Here is a 20,044-nt window from a genome sequence, read left to right on the forward strand (position 1 = left end):
CATTTTACATAAACATACATAAAGAAGTCAGGAAACATTTTATCCATACTCTGTCAAATACTTTACATTAATAATATCAATAGTTTATTTAATACTTTAGAATTTTTAGTTTTTAAAATAGCGGTCACGCATTTTCAAAAAATTCCGCAATTAAAAATGCTATTACCAGCCATTTGGCAGTAACAAAATTTCATAATTCTGCGCTAGATCCCTTTATATGATAAACCCATGAACTAGCACCTCTTTCTAGATAGAGCTTCTGAGATCTCAAGTGCCCTGTGTTCTGAAAACCAAATAAACCTGATAAATCAACCGGGTAAAATGATCGCCAAGACTGTTTGATACAAGCAGTTTGTGTGGAATTTGCAATTTGCTTGGGTAGGGAGGAAATTCAAATCCATTAAACTTCGTTTCAGTTTCATAAATACCAAAGAAATTTTAAAGTATGATAGATGTATAAAGGATGATACATTCTTCTGAAATAATATGTTTAAACACTTTCTTTAATGAATAAAATTCGGTGAGAAAGCACTAAGTCATGAATTTAAGAGACATAATAAGACTACTCATACCAAAAGCTCCAGGATTCACAAAGTCAACTATTGAGAAAAATTCAGCCAAATCGTTTTGAATTGGTGTGCCTGTCAGCAAAATCCTTTTTGTAGTAGATAAGCAATTTACAACCTGAAGGTAGACACACAAATTAAACTACATTCAAAATCAAAAAATAGTAGCAGAGAAGAACTGAATAATAAGTTACTCACGTTAGAAATCTTAATGTTTAGATTTTTTATTCTGTGACCTTCATCACAAATAACAAGATCAAAAGAAACAGATGATAACAGCTCAGCTGATCGCAGAAACATTTCATAGGAAATAATTAAAATGTCTTTTGGAAATTTTACATATTCCTAAAAAAATGAAACGCGTCATATTCCATCCACTGATAAATTATAAAATAAAAATTTTATTAATCCGTTACCTTCACTGTGTGCTTCTTATCAATAATAAATATTGAGAGTCTAGATTCACCAAGCCATTTGTGAAATTCTTTTTTCCAATTCTATGGGTGATAATTTCAGTTATATTATAAATGAAATATTATTATTTTACTTCTAAAGTTACATTAAAGCCTAATAAAATCAAAATTAATTATTCACACCAGAAACATACAAACTGAGATAACAGGGTAAATTTGAAATGACAATCAAAGTAATGGTTGAAGCTTTTGAAACTGCATGTTGTACAGTAGATACACAAGTGGGCGACCTTTGTGCTAAAATACAAACTAAGGTAGACAACGTTAAAGAGCACAAAAATATTATTAAAAGCAGACAGCTATTAATAAAATCTATTATATATAATTCTCTTACGTGGCTCCCAAATTTTGGCTGTATTTCTTTTCCGCCGGTGGCAACGTTTGCTTTGTTTTGTTTACGTTTTGAAAACATCAAAGCATTCTGCCTTTTAATGATGTGTTTCTGATCTAATATATATAATTCTCCAACGTGGCTCCCAAATTTTGGCTGAAGTACTTTGTACAACTAAATAAGATTCTTTTCACGACACTTAAATATTTACTTTATTTTCTTCATTCATAGAGAAAACAGTCGGCAAAGAATTCTGTTAGGTTAAAAAACATTTCGCTAAAAGAATAACGAATTCTAAAAGAAATAAAAATAAACAACTTGAAAAATAAAAATGCTGTTGCCAGCCATAGAATTTTTTGAAAGTTAACTTAATAAATCAAAATGGCATAGAAGCGCAACTAGATCAAAATTATGATACCTGAGCGCTTGACGTAACAAATCCTTCAATTCTATAAGTGTTGTATCGCCAAATGCCCAAATTAACAATTGTGTTTTTAAAGAAATTCTACAAAAAGTTTTAAATAAACAACCTACTTCTACAACTGCTTCTTGAAGAACTTGGCTCATTGATTAAAAATATTGTTTTAATTTTACAGTACTAACTTTACTTCTACGTTCATTATTGCTATGACCCTCTTTCATTACATTTTACAACTTCATGCTAAATTTGAGGACTTTAAGTTGTTTTGTGGTTGAATACTGACATTCAGAAATGTGTACTTAAAAAAATAATATTTAGAGGTTAAGAGTTGCCTCAGAAAAATTTGAATTCTTGACATTGAATTTAACAATGGAAACAATCGTTTTTGTGAAAAAATGAATTGGGTTGACATCAAAACTAAAAATATTGTGTTTCAACTTAACAATACTACCTTAATTTATACTTTAAAATTGCCTCGCAGAAATTTGAATTGTTAGAAATGACTTAAACAGAAAGTTTTATTTTAACTGACAAATACTATATTATAATTTTAACTTTTTCTATGACTATACTCATTTTCTTACTCTTTTCTTTGTTTTTTATACATTTTATATTTTTGTGATAAAATAAAAAACTTATAGTTGTTCTGCTTCTGAACACTGATGAAAACACAAAATCAAACATCAACAATCAACAATCAAAAATATATACATTTATTTTACAAATTCTATATTATTAGGGTGGCGCACTTCAGAGAATTAAAAATACAAAATTATCTTCATCAAAGCCGATGCTTTACATCCAGCGTTCAGTGGCAGACTACTATTTCATATTGTTTTACAACACATGGCTTTAGCCCTCTGGTGGGAAAGACTTTGAAACAAAACTTACAACAGTTACTTTTCTCAACAACTAAAATTTAGAATAGTGTGATTAAGAAAAATATGTGAACTGCTTGCAATTTCAAATTAATATTGAAATGTACAGGTTTAGAATTTTCTACAGTGAAAAGTTTTCGGAACTTCAGTATTCAAAAAAGTATACAAAAGCTAGACGTTAAGAACGTATCCAATGAGCGAGCAAAGCGAGCATTGGATTGCGAAGCAATCCGAAATGAACTGCGAAAGCAGTTCCGGGGGTTGGTGAGCGTTAGCAAGCAGGGGGCGAAGCCTCCTAGTATTATATATTCTCCTTAATTTAAATATTTCCGAATATTTAAATTACTCTCCGAAATATTTCTCCTATTTGGAAATCTATGATAAAACCTAACTAACTTTTAATAAACCTAACTTTTTGTTCCTTGCTTCCTATTCATCGTCTTCCATTCACCCTTCCCTCCTATTGGCCGTTGCTCTAAACCCTCTTGTGACGTCATCTTTCTACATATATTTACTCTGTTCTCTTATTGTTTTCTGTTACACTGATGAAGGTTGCCCTTTGAGCATCCGAAACAGCTGTCTGCTTTTAATAATATTTTTGTGCTCTTTAACGTTGTCTACCTTAGTTTGTTATGTTGTACAGTAATTTAGTTCTGACAAAATAGGCAATTATTGCTTGAACTCTATTTTCAAAGTTATTTCAGCTACACTTATTAGAGTAAATAAAACTAACTAACTACTACTTAGTAAAAATGAAAAATCCTTGTAAATTAATAAAAAAAATCAATTTATGTGAATTGCATTTTTAGTCATGATTTAGAATGTGCATATTATGCAATTAAAAAAAAAATAAATAAATAAAAAACAGGAAAAGATGTGGAGAATAACGTACCCTTCAACTACTACAGAATTTCTGTTGTTTCAGAAAATAATTTATCTAGTGGTAGCAAAGGTACTGCATTAATATTTTAATCAATTAGAACTAAAAATTCACTAATACATATAAATAAATTAATACAGACATATTAAATGCCAAAGTGAGAATCGGTCATGCTTTAAAGTCTTGATAAAGGTTTCATAAAAATTCCATTTGTGTTAAAATATTTTGCTTTAGTTTGCTGCCATTGATATTTCCCATGAAACTCGAAGATAGGAGGATAAGTAATAACTATACCAAGTAAAACACTGAAGCCACTTGAAGTTTACTAATTACAAGTAGGTCTTTAGTCTTTTTCTGATATTCATCCCTGTTTTAAATAACAATGGAGAGTTGCAAAATCGTGCTTTGGATTTGGTTTTATGAGGTAAAGCTCTAAGATTAAACATTGTAAAAAGATATGTTTTACTATTGTTTGAAAACTACAGAGTGAAAATCATATGAACAAATCACCCTTTACATTGAAAAAGCTTTATGAGTTTCAGTAATGTAAAAATAATAATGAAGGTAAATTAAATTTCATAAAGATATCAGAAAAAGGGTTTAAAAAAATTAAATGGTCTTACAGTGACTAGGCTACTAGGTGTAATAATAATAACTCTTTTCAGAACTGGCCTGCCACCATAGGGTCCTTGCTTAAAAAGAGTCCTGAGGAAACACATTAAATATTATTACTATACAATGCAAAACTATGTAGGGAATATCAGTGACTAAGACAAATTAAACTGTTGTAAAAATAGTTTAAGTGAGTAATAGTTTTTAATCTGCAGTTTAAAATATAAGTGCACTAACTGCAGCCTTGAAATGATTAATATGTAGTCTCCTACATCACAGGTGAAACTTAATCCAAAATCATACATATCTACATTATAACTTTTCTCCAGCTAAATTCACTCTTTCTAGAGTTATAAGCTATAACATTAAAATTAAAAAATTTGAGATGCTTTAAGGTGTCATAAGATATAAACTTTAAGACATTTTGATTTTTCTTTTAGGAAACTTTTCTTCATACTAAAACATGTCTAAAACCAATATAGTTCAACAAACCACTATAGTAAAACAACAAAATCTAACCAGCTTCCAGAGATTAAAACACCACAAAATAAATGGATTACTCTTTCAATTAATTGTATCCTGATCACATATTTCACATAATCTAAGATATTTGGTTTTTAAATGCTTGCAATACCAAACGATAACATTCTATTGAGCTTGTCGCTTTACTGATTTTCTCTGCACTAGATTTGGCAGGAATTCTTTTTAGTAGTAAGAGATTTAAATAAGAAATTAAAAACAATATTCAGGTAATTATACTGATTTAACACAAAAGCAAAATCCTAAGAATTGTGAAAAATGTAAGAAATTTAGCTTAGAAGAATCTTAGAAGATTTCACACCATTTCTAAAAAATTCATGATAAAGCTAGGATTCAAAAAATTGACAAACCATGAATTTAACACACTAAATCAATTAAAATAAATAAAAAAGAACGAATTTAGTTTTTTAAAAACCAATCTAAATAAAATATTACTTGATCATTTTCATTATTAATGATCAATTTATTATATATTTTCAACTGGTACATTTACAGGAAACCAAGATATATCACATATTATAAATTTATAATAAATAAACTTGAATAATAGATTTAAACATAAACAATAAAATAGACATTGCCTTAATATAAAATTCTTTATAGACTCAGATTTTCAACTTTAAATTACCATATCAGAGCAATACACTGAAAGGTTTTTCCTAATTATAATAATCAATTTCATAATTAATAATCAATTTAATATATATTCTTTTACTGGAATATCAATAGGAAATAAAGACATATTACATATTATAAATTCATATTATATAAACTTGAATAGAAAATTTTAACTCTAGCAATAAAATAGACATTGCCTAAAAATAATATTATTCATAGACTGAGACTTTTAACTTACCATATCAGAGCAATACACTGAAGGGTTTTTCCTAAGCCCATTTCATCACTATAAAATCACATTAAACAAAATAAATTAATAGGAAATATATATTTACACAGAGGTAACTATTCTGTTAAAAACCTAAATGGTATTTAATTACTATTAATTTCAGAAAAGAGTCACATGTAAGAACAGCAAGATAAAAATCTTACTATACATAAAAATCTAATGATGATGTCACAGTTTTTCATTGCTGTCCGTGAATTTTATCGGCCGGAAAATCACGGGGTCTGATCAAGTTTTTCTTCATTTAATTCTATACTTTTTTGGTTGTCATCAACATAAAATTAAGGTATTGTTTTCCTAAAAATATTTTTGTATCCCTAATTTAAAGTTATTTTCCTGCACTGCTATTATTATGCTTGTAATTCAAGAATTAAAAACTAAGAGAATTGTTTGTTTTATTATTATAATGTAATTCTGCACTACATTTTAAGATAAAGTTATTTAGGAAGGTGGTCTAATCTTACTAACTGTTTTAGAATTATTATTTTTGTTTAAATAACATTAATGAACTGTATAAATTACAGTTAAAGAGATCTGTTAAATGATTTAGAACTTAACAATCAGCTTCATATACAATGAGATGCAAGCAAACATAGTATTTAATATATCCACCCATTTGGTTAGCGAAAATATTAAATTACAGTAGTGAACTCATCAAATTTATTTGAAAATATAATGTTGTAACAATATAAATGTTATTATAAAAAATGATAACTTAGAAAAATTACTTTTGTTCACGGATAGATCTAAATATATATAATATTAATAGATAATAATATTTGGATGTGGGCACAAGAGTAAGCAAACAAAATTATTTGTAGTATGCACATAGATGTTAAGAGAATAATTTTAACTTTAGTAGAAAAACTATTTTCTGCCAAGAAACAAAAATTATTGCAAGACAATCATCAGGGTCAGTGATTGGCAGCAAACAGGAGGTTTAGTCCCCGAGAAACTTAATACAAATTTTAAGTTCGATTGTTAAGTGTGTGACTCTTAAATTTAACATTAAGAATTAATTCCTTTTTGGAGTAGGTCTTGAAACTTTACACAGGTACCGAGAAAGGGATTTTCAATACATATTATTTTAAGCAGAACTTAACTACATGCATATTTTATAACAGCACATATTAAACATTATTCAACTGTGAGCTTTTTCATATTTAACTTTTATTCAAGAGTAGCATTACACAATGACAAAAAGTCTTTGTTTCATAACTTATTACCAAATTAATTTATTTGGATTCAGCAAGTATTTAAATAGTAAAAATCCTTAATAGTATTAGAAGTATACAAATTATATAAATGTACAAAATATTGAAAAATTATGAATTGGGAAAATAATGGGTAAAATGAGGCAAATACAAAAAACATATGTTTAGATGTGCAACCATTTATTTTTTAATCACAGATTAGAGAAACCAATATTATGCTATCGAATCATTTTTCAATATTATATACTAAAATAGTAATTGTAAGATTTATATTAAAAAATAAACAAATAAAAACCAACAAAAAAGTATTTAGAATTTCAATAGAAGTATTAGATTTTAATAAGAATTTTTTTTTATTATGACATTGGAGTAACTTATAAAAAAAATTCTTTTTATACCTGTATCATCAGTATCTTAGCTTAGATTTTTTTAAAAAAAAAATTAAGCAAGAGCAAATAATGTAATACAAAATCATTTTTACTACGCATATTTAAAATATATACTAAAAAAAATTTAGAAATTTAGTCAGGATTGGTAGGATTTACAACTATGATTTTTTTATTAAAAAAAAAAAAAACATTAATTTAAACTAACTAGGCTTTTCTTAACAAATATTATTAGTTTAAATTTTAAATATTTTTATACAATTGATAAATTCTTTCGATAGGATGTTATTTTTTTTAAAAGTCTGATTTTAATGACAATGAAAGATTTTTACAAACAAGGGAAGTATGCATCTCAAAAATTCTTATTTAAACAAAGTTAAGCTTAAATTAAAGTTTCAAAAACCCTGGATAATGTGAAAACTAGCTGTCGGATCTGCCCCTACTGTAAAATATCCCCCATTAAAATTTCAGTTGATTTACTCTTAAACCAACAAAAAATTTTAGCTGATGCTTATATGTAATATACAGGGATGAGAGTAGTCAGAAAGTAAAAAAGAGGAAATCCAAGAATATATATATATATATATATATATATATATATATATATATATATATATAAATCGCACTTTTTTTGTCAAATTTTTGTTTAAACTTGTAATCCATGTGATTATAAATCCCGATATGAGGCTTTTAAATCACGTGAATGTGAAACTCCTGCATCGAATTTAAAAAATGCGAAAATACAAATCATGATGAGTAATTTTTAGATCAAGATGCATAATTTTAAAATCGCGCGATATTACAACCGCAAAAACGAATCACGACATTGGATTTTAAGCTCGCGTAGCTACATAGGGTTTTAAAAGCTCGTAAATACATATCGCGATATTAGTTTTTTAAATCTCGTAAATAAGAATCGCAATGTACAATATTTAAATGGCCTGAATAAGAATCGCAACGTTCAACTTTTAAATCAGGTAAATACGAAAATCGATGTTTGATAATAAAATCGCGATTTTAAAAATGCAAAAATTCAAAACACGATATTAGATTTTTAAATCACGTAAATACGAGTCATAATGTACGATATTTAAAAAGCGTAAATAAGAATTGCAATGCGCAACTTTTAAATCAGGTAAATAAGAAAATCGATGATTGATATTAAAATCGCGTGAATAAAAATCGAGATATTTGCAGAGTCTGGACTTGGGATTTCTAAAAGGCTTGTTTGAATTGTTTTTTGTTTACACTATAAATAAAAATTTACAAGATTAATTGAATGAGCAAATAAATATTTTCACCACAAATCCGCCTCTATTTTTTTTCGCTTTTTTTGTTTGCTTTTTCTCCAGAATACAAGAAGCAGCGACGTCTAAATTACGAAAATACGAGCTATCCGGCCGACGGATAAAAAATACGAAAAATCTTATTTTCTGTGCGAGAAATCGGAGAAAATAGCTAATATAAGTAAGCATGCGGAAGGATTAGCAGCTAGGACGTAGTTTGAATTTTCTGTTTTTCTTTGAAAATCGTAAATAAATATAATAATTTGACTTCAACGACTGAATTTTAAAAAAAAAAAAAAAAAAAAAAAACGGGATATTTATAAATAAATTTTTAAAAAAAACGAAACTTTTAGAGAATCTGAGTTTTTGATAAAAAGGCTGAAATTCGAGAGACAAAAGCAAAAAAAATCTCATCCCTGTATAAAGGTCAACCAGTTTTATCCCAAGGAAATGATTTTTAGAGAAACTTCAGAGGGAGGAATGAGGACTTCAATAATTTCGCTCCGCGGAAAATTAAATTCCTCATAAAATATTTTAACTTGTGCAAAAAAAAATTTCAGCGGAAATTAGCGGGAAAAATGGAAAAATCTGAGAAAAAACGGAAATCCGCGAATCCGCGGAAGAATTTCATCCCTGAATATAACAGTTAAGCTGTCTGCCTTCCACCAGAAAGGTCCAGTGTTCAAATTCCAGCTGGGATTATTAAATAGTATCTCTAATTTTCTTTTTTGAAAAGGTTGATAGCTATTTTATATGTTTTATTCAATTAATAAATTATTATTTATTTAAATGAATTTTTTAATTCAATTACATGGATTATTTTTGAACTAAATTTTGAACTATAAAATTAAAAAAAAAAATTTTTTATTTAAATTTTGTAGCAAGGACAACAAAATTTAAAATACTTAGTTTTTTCTTCTTAACTATAGCAATTTTCAAAGATATTTAATAAGGCCTTTATACTAGTAAAATTACTAATAATGACTTACGCCAAGATAACTCCTTGTCCCAAATCATGTTGAAAGCCTAAAATACATTTGTACATGAAAGTAATTCCCTCTTTTTGATGGTGTCTCAGACATTTGACAAGAAAAGAATCAACTTTAACTTTAGTCAAAGGCAAGTTATGTTTGTTATACAAGACCTAAAATTTAAGATAAAATTAAATTGCTTATTTCAGATTGTTTAGTAGAGTAAAATAATATAAATATAAAAATTCCTATTCTTTTTAAAAATTGAGTAATATTTTTTTTTTTAATGATTAGCATGTGCTCTAAATTTGTGGAAAATATATTTCCAAGTATTTACTAAAAAGAATGAAACACAGATGCTATACAAATGTAAGCTGGTTATTTATATTACCGAATTGGAAGAAATAGGCACTTATTTGAAACAAATGGGAGAAACTTTCTCAAAAAGAGATGCCAAAGATTAAAACAAATTTTCATAATAATTGCAATTGAGTACAAATAATAATATTAACTATCATTTTCAAATAAGTGAAAATTTTAAAATCGCAAAAGAGAAAAATAAATTTAATGAAAAAATTGAAAATTCCTTAAAAGTTTACAACATTTTACGTACATGAGCGCATTAAAATCCAAATTTCTAATTACATTAAGAATTGTTAATATTATAACTGTTATTATTACTACTAAAAAACACATTCTAAATTTTTACAAATTATGTATTAATTTTTATATCCAATAAAGTTAGGTATGAATATGATATGATACATAGTCTTAAATAATAGGACACAAAAACCATATTAAAATAGTTTTTTTCAAACTTAACTTATAACTTTTTAATACTATATTAAGCTTAATTCATTTAAATTTAAGCTATTCTTATAGACTTTTAAACATTTTTATTGGTCTTTTTTAGTTTCCTTCATCCATTTCATCCTTTATTTTTCTGAATGCCAACCCTTGCATCGATACAAAATCAGTATTACTACCATTTACTAAAAAAAGCAACTAAATACAAATATTATATATGGTGGTTGATTCCAAAAAACTTAAAAATTTTTTAGAGATCTTTTAAAATTTTTCTCAAGAAATTGTAATTTTTTTCCAGGTTGTTAGCAAAAACTTTCATTTCTCCTAATTTTTTAAGCTAGTTTCAAATTCTCTTAGCCTTATGAAGTTAGCAGATAAGGCATACCATGAATACTTCAAAGTCTGAAAATCTTGTGTGAAGTAATGTATAAAAGAAGGAAACCTCAGATTGTGTTGTACGAATGGGAACAATAAATGTTTTTTAATCTTCTCACTGACATTATTCTTTGGACATAACTTAAAAATTCAATAAGTTTATAACCAATCAGCTTACTTGATGCTCTTCTGTTGGGGGTGGCATAGTCAAATCATATATACTTTCACTGATAGGCATATTTTCAGCTTTTTCAATAATAGTAGGTGACATAAAGAAAACAGAACTTGAATGAGACTGCACTTCATATAGGGGGAAAAAAAATTGGGAATGTTATTTTTATTTACATTATATAACAAAGTAAAAGTTAAAAAATATAATGTGTGACCAAAAAAAAAACAGAAATTTTTGTAGATTGCTATTTTTAAACATATTTATAAATTAGAATAATTTAATAAGCATTTTTATTAAATAATTTGTATTAATTTACAGAATTAGAATGGTATCAAAATGGTAGTTTGTCTCATGTTTGCATAATTTTTTGTATTGTTCAGGCTTACCTTATCTGCTCTTAATATAATTCTAATTGGTTAAGTGACGTATCACTAAAATCGTAATTACTGAAATCGAATAAAATACGAATAATATCCTTTTTAATTTTTTTTTCTTCCTCGAGATTGAGGGGAACATATATTTTTCTTCTTGGTAGTAAAAATTATTCCGCAAAACACAATTTTTTCTCTCGCCAAATTAATGATTTGATCGCAGTTTTTGAGGTGGCGAATGCTTAGCGGGGGCCCTAAAAATAGCCAAATGCAAACAAATTATCGGAGAACTTTCCCACAGTAACAACTTTCCAATTGCTTTTTTTTAACATTTGAAACTTCATGCTCTAGGTTTATATTTACCATCTTTATACTTTAAATTACTTATTGTGGAGAAAGAAAATTTATCATGAAGGATTTCTCCCATAATATAGTGTTCTCTTAAAAACTATCCCTTCAACTAAAATGTATAATAAAATATAGTAAAAGGAACTATGTATTTTGGCCATCTCATTACTACCATATTAAATATTGGTAAAAAACTTAGCTTTTGAAAATAAAATACAAATAATTTTAGCACAACATTTATATATTTTATCATTCAATTATATTTCATATTTCTGCTTTTTTTTTTTTTGGATTTCATTTTCTAAGAAATCAATTAATACTTAGCATCATAGAGAGAAGCACAATAAACCATTTAAAAACTAAACAACCAAAGAAAGGAAAAATCAATAGCAAGAGAAAAAACTTCTATCCAGGCAGATAAACTGTGGCGAGAAGAAAAAAATGCTTCTAATTTTAATTTCATTCCTCAAACTCTTTTAAAAGACCAAAACTATTCTTATAAATAAATTTTTTAGATAATTATTCCGACCAAAAAATACTAAAAGTTGTTATAATAGTGGACATCGTTGAAAGAAAAAAATGGCCCAGAAATATTTGCAACTAAAGAATTAAAAAGAGTATGGTATCTAGTATCATTTTTAACAGTGAGATAATATTACATTAGATGATTTAATTCAATTTGAGAAATCAAATTAAAATTATTAAAACGAAAAACATACAGGAATGAAATAAATCACTAAAACAATAATAAAAAACAAATTAACTATAAATTGTTATACTTTTAAAATATTTCCTCTGCTTAAAAATTCTTATTTTAAAGTAACTCTTATATTTTTATCAAAAGTCTTTTGAGCAGTTTGTGTATTTTAATAGATGAACATTGTTAAAAAAATTTTTTTTTCAGTTTCAAATTGATGCATGGATAATTTTCTGCCTCTTCACACTTTCAAACGAATAGTTTGGTTAAATTGTACAGTGGTTTAACAGGGTGCTGAACGTTATTATTAACTCTGCAAATGAATTACAGTTGTCAATATTATTTTATTGATAAATTCATTAAATTTAATTTTAAGCATTCCATGTAATATTTTTGTGTTGTAAAAAAATCTGAAATATTTCTAATTCTAAATAATTACACAACAATTTCAATTGAAAGTAAATAAGAATACTTTATTGCAAAAATCCAATTAAGAACTTACATAAATTAGCTGCCAATTGACAGCCAAAGTTGAATTGAATAAACAGTTAATTTGAGTTGATCAAGAACAGATAGTTAATAGTAAACAATTTCTCTGGTAATGTTAAGATTTCTTATGAAATCACAAAGAATTTCTTAATACTATTAAGAAATTGTAGAACCAATTTCAATTACATGCAAGTAAAATTTACCTACGTGATTTCAATCTCTTAGTCTTTTTAAGAGATGGCGAGTGAGATGCATGAGATAATGATAATGTAGATTGTGTCTCAGTCTGCTTTTCTTCCAAACATACTTCAGAAGAAATAAGATTTTGTATCTATGACAGAAAAAAAAACTTATATTTCTTTTGAACATAAAATATAATTTCAGTAAAAATTCATTTTCATAAATTATAATTTAATAAATTATATTACAAAATGCTTTCTGATTCTGACATTAGGCATATTTTAATAGCTTTAATAATTTTAAACCTTTTTAGCCTTAGCAAATTTTTCTGATTTTGGAGATTGTGATGATGGTTTATTCATCACACTCTAATAAATCTTTCCCAGACTTTCTATATATGAAATAGAAAAATTTGCAAAACAAATGAGGTTTAAGGATGTAAAGAACATCAGAATTGAAAAGCATTTTGAAAGAGAGCTTTTAAAGTTTCTGAAACTTTTTAAGTAGTACAGATGTCCATTATTACACAGTTCTAGCACATCTCATAAATCTGACAAAATGAGGAGAAAATTGTCAAATATTTGTTTTGGATTCAGCTTTCAAAATAATGTCATAGAGTTATCTGTTATTATTAGTTTATTGGGGCTATCAATCCTATAAAATTAACCAGATGTACCACGTTTTAAAACGCCCCTAAACATAGAAATGTATAGTTTTGAATTTGCTACCATAGGAAAATTTTTTTTACTAATTCCAGATAAAAGTAATAATCCGCCTCTTCAAAGAAAATTTGTCTTTAGAGAATTACCAAGAAAAAAAAAAGATTTGTTTTTCACACTTTTCCCTACCAATGCTGACACAATTTAAAATTACATTCACGTGATTTTAAATCGCACATCGAAATTCCCATTTACACAATTTAGGATCGTGTTTCGTATTTTCACAATTTTATATCAAATATCGCGGTTGGTATTCATGCTTCTTCGTATTCAAAAATTATAAATCAGAATTGGTATTCACCTGATTTTAAAATGAAACATCGAGATTTGTCTTTTCACAATTTTAAAATCAAACACTGAGATTCGTATTCATGTAATGTAAGAATTAAACATCAAAATTCATGTTGTCACGATTTTAAAAAGAAATGTATAGATTTGCATTCACGTGATTTGAAAATCACACTTTGAGTTTCATATTCACACAATAAATAAATAAATAAAATCTTGCATTAATATTTCTATTAAAACTTTGGTAGATAAAATTCTGTGAATAAATGTTTTAATAAATGTTTCTCATTTCTTGATAAAATTTCAGTTATTTTTTCAATTAATTAAAAAGTGTTATTGCTTATAAAATTTTTGGATTCCTAATATCAGTTTTTTTTGTTTTTTTACCAAACTCATCCCTGTGGTATGAATCAGTGAAGAGTTCTATAAAAATTGAACATTATAATTAAAATCAATGATTTTCAAACAGTTTGCCGAAATGAGGAAGGGACGTAAGGATTGAAACTAGTAGTTACAAGAGTTAATCAATATGTGCAGAAAGTTTTTAATTGAGATTTTGTGTTTGCAGAAATTTTTTCTTTTTATCTAACCCTGCCTATGTGTGATCCACTTGCTGTGCATGACCTTGAGGTCAAGTGACTGCTACTGACTTAAGAAAAAGAAGTGTACAACAGCAAATTAGAAAAAAAAAAAAAAAAAAATTGGTAAAAAGGGGTGGGGCAGAATTTTTGTTCCAATGCTGGTTCACTAATAATTCGTTCTTGTGAGGAAAGGGGGATGATAAAAAAAATTGTTCTTTCATTCTCTTTAACTTCTTTTCATTTGAAACATTAATGAGTTTAGTTTTTCTTACTTTTTTTCTAGAGAAAGTAATTTCAAATTCAGATGATTTTTTAAAAATTGAATATTAGTGTAAATGGTACACTCTAAAACAAACCAGGAACATCAGGACAAATAAGGATAGAACTTTTTAACAGGAATGTCAGGACAACTGTGAACCCTGTATAATATATAATTTCAAGTTTAAATAATAAAAGTTTTTTAAAAAAAGAACTGCAAATTGCTGGTTAGAAATAGATTAATTTTAAAATAGAAAAGAACAAACCTCACATTCTTTACCACCAACATAAAACTTGCTTCCTTCCTCAAGTGCTGAAATATCTTTGAGCTTATAACCCATCCCTCTGTCAATTCTAAAAATAATAATAATAAAATTTAGGTAGAACAATAAACAGATGACATGCATAACATAAAACTATGAATGCTTGCAGGCAAGAAATTTATAATGATATAAAAATAAGAAACTACAATTTTCCCTCCATATTCAAATTAACTTGAAATGAGTATATGGTAGGACCTCAATTATCAAAACCTCTTTCAACCATGTATCTCAGTGAAGTAAATTCCAAAATTCTCAACTTTTTACACACTTTTGATTGAAGCAAAGAATGCTAATAAATATGCCAAGCTACCTTTTAGTTCTATTTTTGCCAATGCATATTTTTAGAAATTTTCAAATCCGCAATTTTTTTAAAATGTGAAATTTTTGCACACTCAAAAATTGAGTGTGTGATTCTTGGCAGAAATAATCCTTTATACGAGAGGTAAAAAAAAACGTGATTGTTTCAAGCTGTAGGGGATATGCCAGATTCAGTTTCAGTGATATCCAATTTCGCTTTCATATAATAGCGAAAATCAGATAAAAATCTAATGAAAATTGGAAGTTGAGTAAAAATCATTCAGAAGCAGAAATTTGCATAAAAGCAGAGGTTTCTCCTCACTGCATATTTTTTAACAGGTTGCAAAGTAAATATAAATAAATACATATATATTTTTTGAAACAGGAAAAGAGTTCTGTTTATTTTAATTGCTAAAAAGAATACAGAAGAGACCCCTCTGGTAAATTGATGCCTGGTTTTGTGACTTTGTACTTTTATAAACAATGCTTAAAGATTAGGTTTGCTGCCATTATAGAGTAAACTTTAAAAAAAATTCATTGAGTCCAAATGAAAAGGGAACCTAAAATACAACACAATAGTATACTAGTCACCCATTAGCATTGTGATTTCAGTTGAGAAAAGTGTTTTAATAAGTTAAAATACAGACGAAAATTACTTTTAAAAAAATAATAATTTTTGAACAAATTCTTAGTTTCTCACTTTGAAAATGCAGTGATTTTTTAATTGTTAATTAGATTAAAATAATTTTAAATGAACTGTAAAAAGAGATTTATCCATGTTTTGAAAAAACGAATCTCAATCATACAACATTTGCTTTATTGCTGCATCTTTTAGAATTAGTATCAAAAATTTTACTGGCAAAAATACATTTAAAAAATTAAATTTCATAACTCGCAAATTAATTTTTTTTTTTTTTTCGTTATAAAACTGCACAGGAGACTGCAAAATTTTGCTACTATTCAAGTAAAGTACATAAGATACCTCAATCACAGCAGTAGTTACCTACATTTTCTAAAATTCAACAGGCTAACAATCAAGTGTGATATAAATAGAACATTATAATTAAATTTTTTTGTTGACAGAACTGGAATCAGTCTGTGGTTTGAAAAGTGGCAGACTTATGTGTATATATATACTTTAAACTTTGGTTTTAAAAAAATGAATATTATTTTGTAATACCTTTTCATCCTCCAAATGATTTTAAAAATGCATAACAAATATCGTTTTTCTTACCAGTAGATTATTTGGAGCTATCAATATAAATATATATTTTAATAAATATTGATGTATATATTGATTTATATTGATGTATATATTTACACAATATATCATTTTGATTGTATTTATTTTGAATTATCCTTAAATGATTCTTAAGATATAAGCAGTTAAAACTTGATGTATAAAAACTAAATAATTTATGTATCTTTAAGTCTAAAATATAAAAAGATGAATAAAATACTAACTCTTTTCCCTCAGAATTCTTCAGAATAGCAGAGCGATTTCTAACTATTAAAATACCTAAAAAAAATTTTTTTTAATAAATTAGTAACATTTATTATAATTTTTAATAATATTTAACTTTGTAAAGAATTACAGTCTAGTAAAAAAAGTATATTTAAAGACTTTTGACTGACCAATTTAAAATATATATGCATAAATATATTTGTAACACGGCTCGCAAAAGTGGGTCCAGCCCACTTTCGTATAATTATACTAATAGAAAAAAATTTTAAAAAAAAACCACCTATCCAAAGCAACCAGACTGGGTTTCTCCGAAGGATGCACTTGAAAAAGCGCACTTTTTTCCAAGGTGGATTTTTTTCAAAATTTATTGTGCTTGATCAATAGGTTTTATTTCAAAAGAAAAATATCGTAAATTATTGTAACTTTAACGAAGACTTCCAAAGAATTGAAGACAAATTAATTTACTTGTTTTACTACCATCAACTTGTTTTGAGAGTATACTAATGTGATTATGTAATGTTAAGAGCATACTTTAACTTGGATGAAAAAGTGATCATTTTGGAATAATTAAACAATAAATGAGTTATATTTACTTTGATAATAAGCTTTTCTATTTCTAGTCAAAATATGCAATGGAAATAATGAACACAAAAATGTTATTAGAAATTAAAAATATTATTAAACAGTATCTCAAAAAACATTTAACTAATTTTATAGTACCCGAAAGTTGAAAAAGAACTTTTAAAAAAATTAAATATTAAGTTGCAATGGTAAACGGACAAAATGATTACAATTAAATTTTATTTCAATTGATTATGAAACTAAATCTATGGTAATGCAATTGAAAATTCAGGGATTTTTTAATTGAGTAGTTTTAAATTTTATGTAACAACCTGTTTGTCATTAAGAAATAAAGATAATAGCATAGCAATCTAAAACTTCCAAAAAATTGTTACATTACAACAAAGCAGGTTTTTAATAGTTAGCAATTATTTATGTTAGAATCAAATCTTGCAATCTCATTAAGGACTATAGGAATAAAAATTTTAAATACTTCAGGAGAAACCAAAAAGAAACCAGATTGTTTTTGTGAAGAACCTGATAAAACCGGGGATTTCGATGAAAAACCCAAGTAAGACTCCAAAAAATTTTAAACCCTGAATTGAATTTATATAAAAAGTGATAATAAGGGGAAATAAAACCTACCATCACCTTCCCAAATCTTGTGCTGTAAAAAAAAAAAAAATAATAAATTAGAATAAACTAAAGAATTTTTCATGCATGACAACAAAAAAAAGATTAAAACTCTCTTAAGTTTTGGTATATCTAACTGTTCAAATATATAAAGACTAAAGAGGGTATTATTATTTATTTTTGAAATGACAAAACTTATAAAAAGCAACATAACAGCAAAACAGCTCTATAGAATGAAGATGCTAATGATTGAAATTAAATATTGACTAGAATATGAGCATTGATTTAATGCTAATAGTTAATTTAAAGGCTAGCAGTAAAATTAAATAAAATTTTAATCAAATAATACATTTAAATTGGCATAAAGTCACTATTGTAATCAATTTAATTAACTCTCAAATTGTCAGTGAGCTCAAATAACCTTATTACATAGTGAAAAATATTCAATTTATCACCATTACAATCAAACATAACATCAATTTAATTTTAGACTCATTCGACATACAAAATGCATTTTATGTACTTAGTGTAAGATAAAAATTAGCTTTACTGAAAATTCATTTCTTCAAAACATCTATACATAAAACTAAAAAGTAAAGTAAAGCATGTGTTGCTTACAAACTTTAGGTAGAGATATGCATTGATTTTAAAATAAAATTTTATCAAACTCTTCCAGTTGCCAAACAGAAATAAATTTAATAAAAATTCCATTTGAACAACAGAGTATTGATCATCTTCCATCATTTAGGTATGAATTATCATAAATAGTCATTTGGAATACCAAATAGTGGCCGAATATTAGTTACATCCCTAGTATCATTATTAATTTTAAACCTTAAATCAAGTAAGATGTTTTGAAGATAAGATAATACAAAAAAAAAAAAAAATATTCTCCAAAAGTCAAGAAATTCTTCTTTTGAAAAATTATCATAAAAATGTATCATCATCACTATTTCCTAAAAATTTTAATGCATTTTTTTACAAATATACAAATGATTTTAGCATCAATTACATTATATTATTTTCACTTTAAACAGAAGTTATCAAAAATTTTGAGGAAAGTAGCCAATCACGATATATTTATAATTTTACTAGAAAACAGGATTACACAATTTGAATGAAGCAAAAAAATTAGCAAGCACATACTTTTTTCCCAGAACGTTTGCACCATAACACATTATACTTGGATACAGAACTTTCAGACGTTGCAGAAGAACAATTTGTTTGTGAGAAATCGTTATCGGGAAAAATAACAGGAACTAAATTTCTTGAATTATTTATTTCTCTATTTTCCACATTTTTAGTGGGAAAAGAGTTTGTCTTAACGATCTTTTCACTTTCTTCACAGTCCTTAGTTGCTCCTAAAATCATTTGCATGATTTCACTGGTACTCCTCAAATTTGAGCTTTCAGCATTCTTTTCACAAACCAATGGGATATCCTTTAAAAAATATAGAAAATAAATAAATTAGTACTTTTGGGTTAGCTGAGAACTAGTGAAAAGTCGCCACGCCGCCAAATTTCTTTTATTTGAGTTATTTTTTTATGCACTGAACAAAATGGACATTTACAAAAATTAAATAAAATAAAAAAATAGTTAGATTTCCTTGCACTAGGCTAAAGGAAAAGTACCATAAAATCTTCATATATAAAGAATTATGCTACTATTATTTATATATCACATCAGAATTATAAATAGCTATATATCTGATTGATAAGAATTTTTTTTAAAGAAAAAAAATCAAAGAAAAACTTAATTATTATTTGGAAATCTGTCCCAAAATCACTTTTTAGCTGAATTCAAGATACATAAATTTTTAGTTTTGTACTAAGTAAGCCAAAAAACTTTTATATCTTTTTTGGCCATTGAAAATATTTAAAACCATATGGATAAAATTCAAAAGGCTAATAAATATGCTCTATGCAAAAATTGAAAAATAAAAATCAGTAGGTAACTATTTATACATTATTATAAATGAATACTCATGATACCTAGCAATAGAATGATATGACTGACAA

At 26.4% G+C, this 20,044-nt stretch overlaps 1 protein-coding gene across 4 annotated transcripts in view; it reads right to left on the reverse strand.

The window, feature by feature from the left end:
• Positions 1-20,044, reverse strand: part of LOC107451927 (DNA repair and recombination protein RAD54B) — a 36,745-nt gene that overhangs the window by 15,239 nt on the left and 1,462 nt on the right. For all 4 annotated transcript variants that reach the window (XM_043043145.3, XM_043043142.3, XM_071177228.2 and 1 more), the window contains exons 2-13: positions 19,173-19,466; positions 18,039-18,060; positions 16,832-16,886; positions 15,014-15,101; positions 12,929-13,052; positions 10,823-10,944; positions 9,481-9,635; positions 5,558-5,605; positions 4,173-4,254; positions 983-1,063; positions 765-911; positions 573-684 (exon numbers count right to left, since the gene is read on the reverse strand). In XM_043043145.3, the coding sequence (XP_042899079.2) occupies positions 573-684; positions 765-911; positions 983-1,063; positions 4,173-4,254; positions 5,558-5,605; positions 9,481-9,635; positions 10,823-10,944; positions 12,929-13,052; positions 15,014-15,101; positions 16,832-16,886; positions 18,039-18,060; positions 19,173-19,466 (1,330 nt within the window). The remainder of the gene's footprint in view (positions 1-572; positions 685-764; positions 912-982; positions 1,064-4,172; positions 4,255-5,557; positions 5,606-9,480; positions 9,636-10,822; positions 10,945-12,928; positions 13,053-15,013; positions 15,102-16,831; positions 16,887-18,038; positions 18,061-19,172; positions 19,467-20,044) is intronic.

This window comes from Parasteatoda tepidariorum, chromosome 2 (genome assembly GCF_982258835.1).
Source record: "Parasteatoda tepidariorum strain Cologne lab strain chromosome 2, Ptep-v5.0, whole genome shotgun sequence".
Lineage (NCBI taxonomy): Eukaryota > Metazoa > Arthropoda > Arachnida > Araneae > Theridiidae > Parasteatoda > Parasteatoda tepidariorum.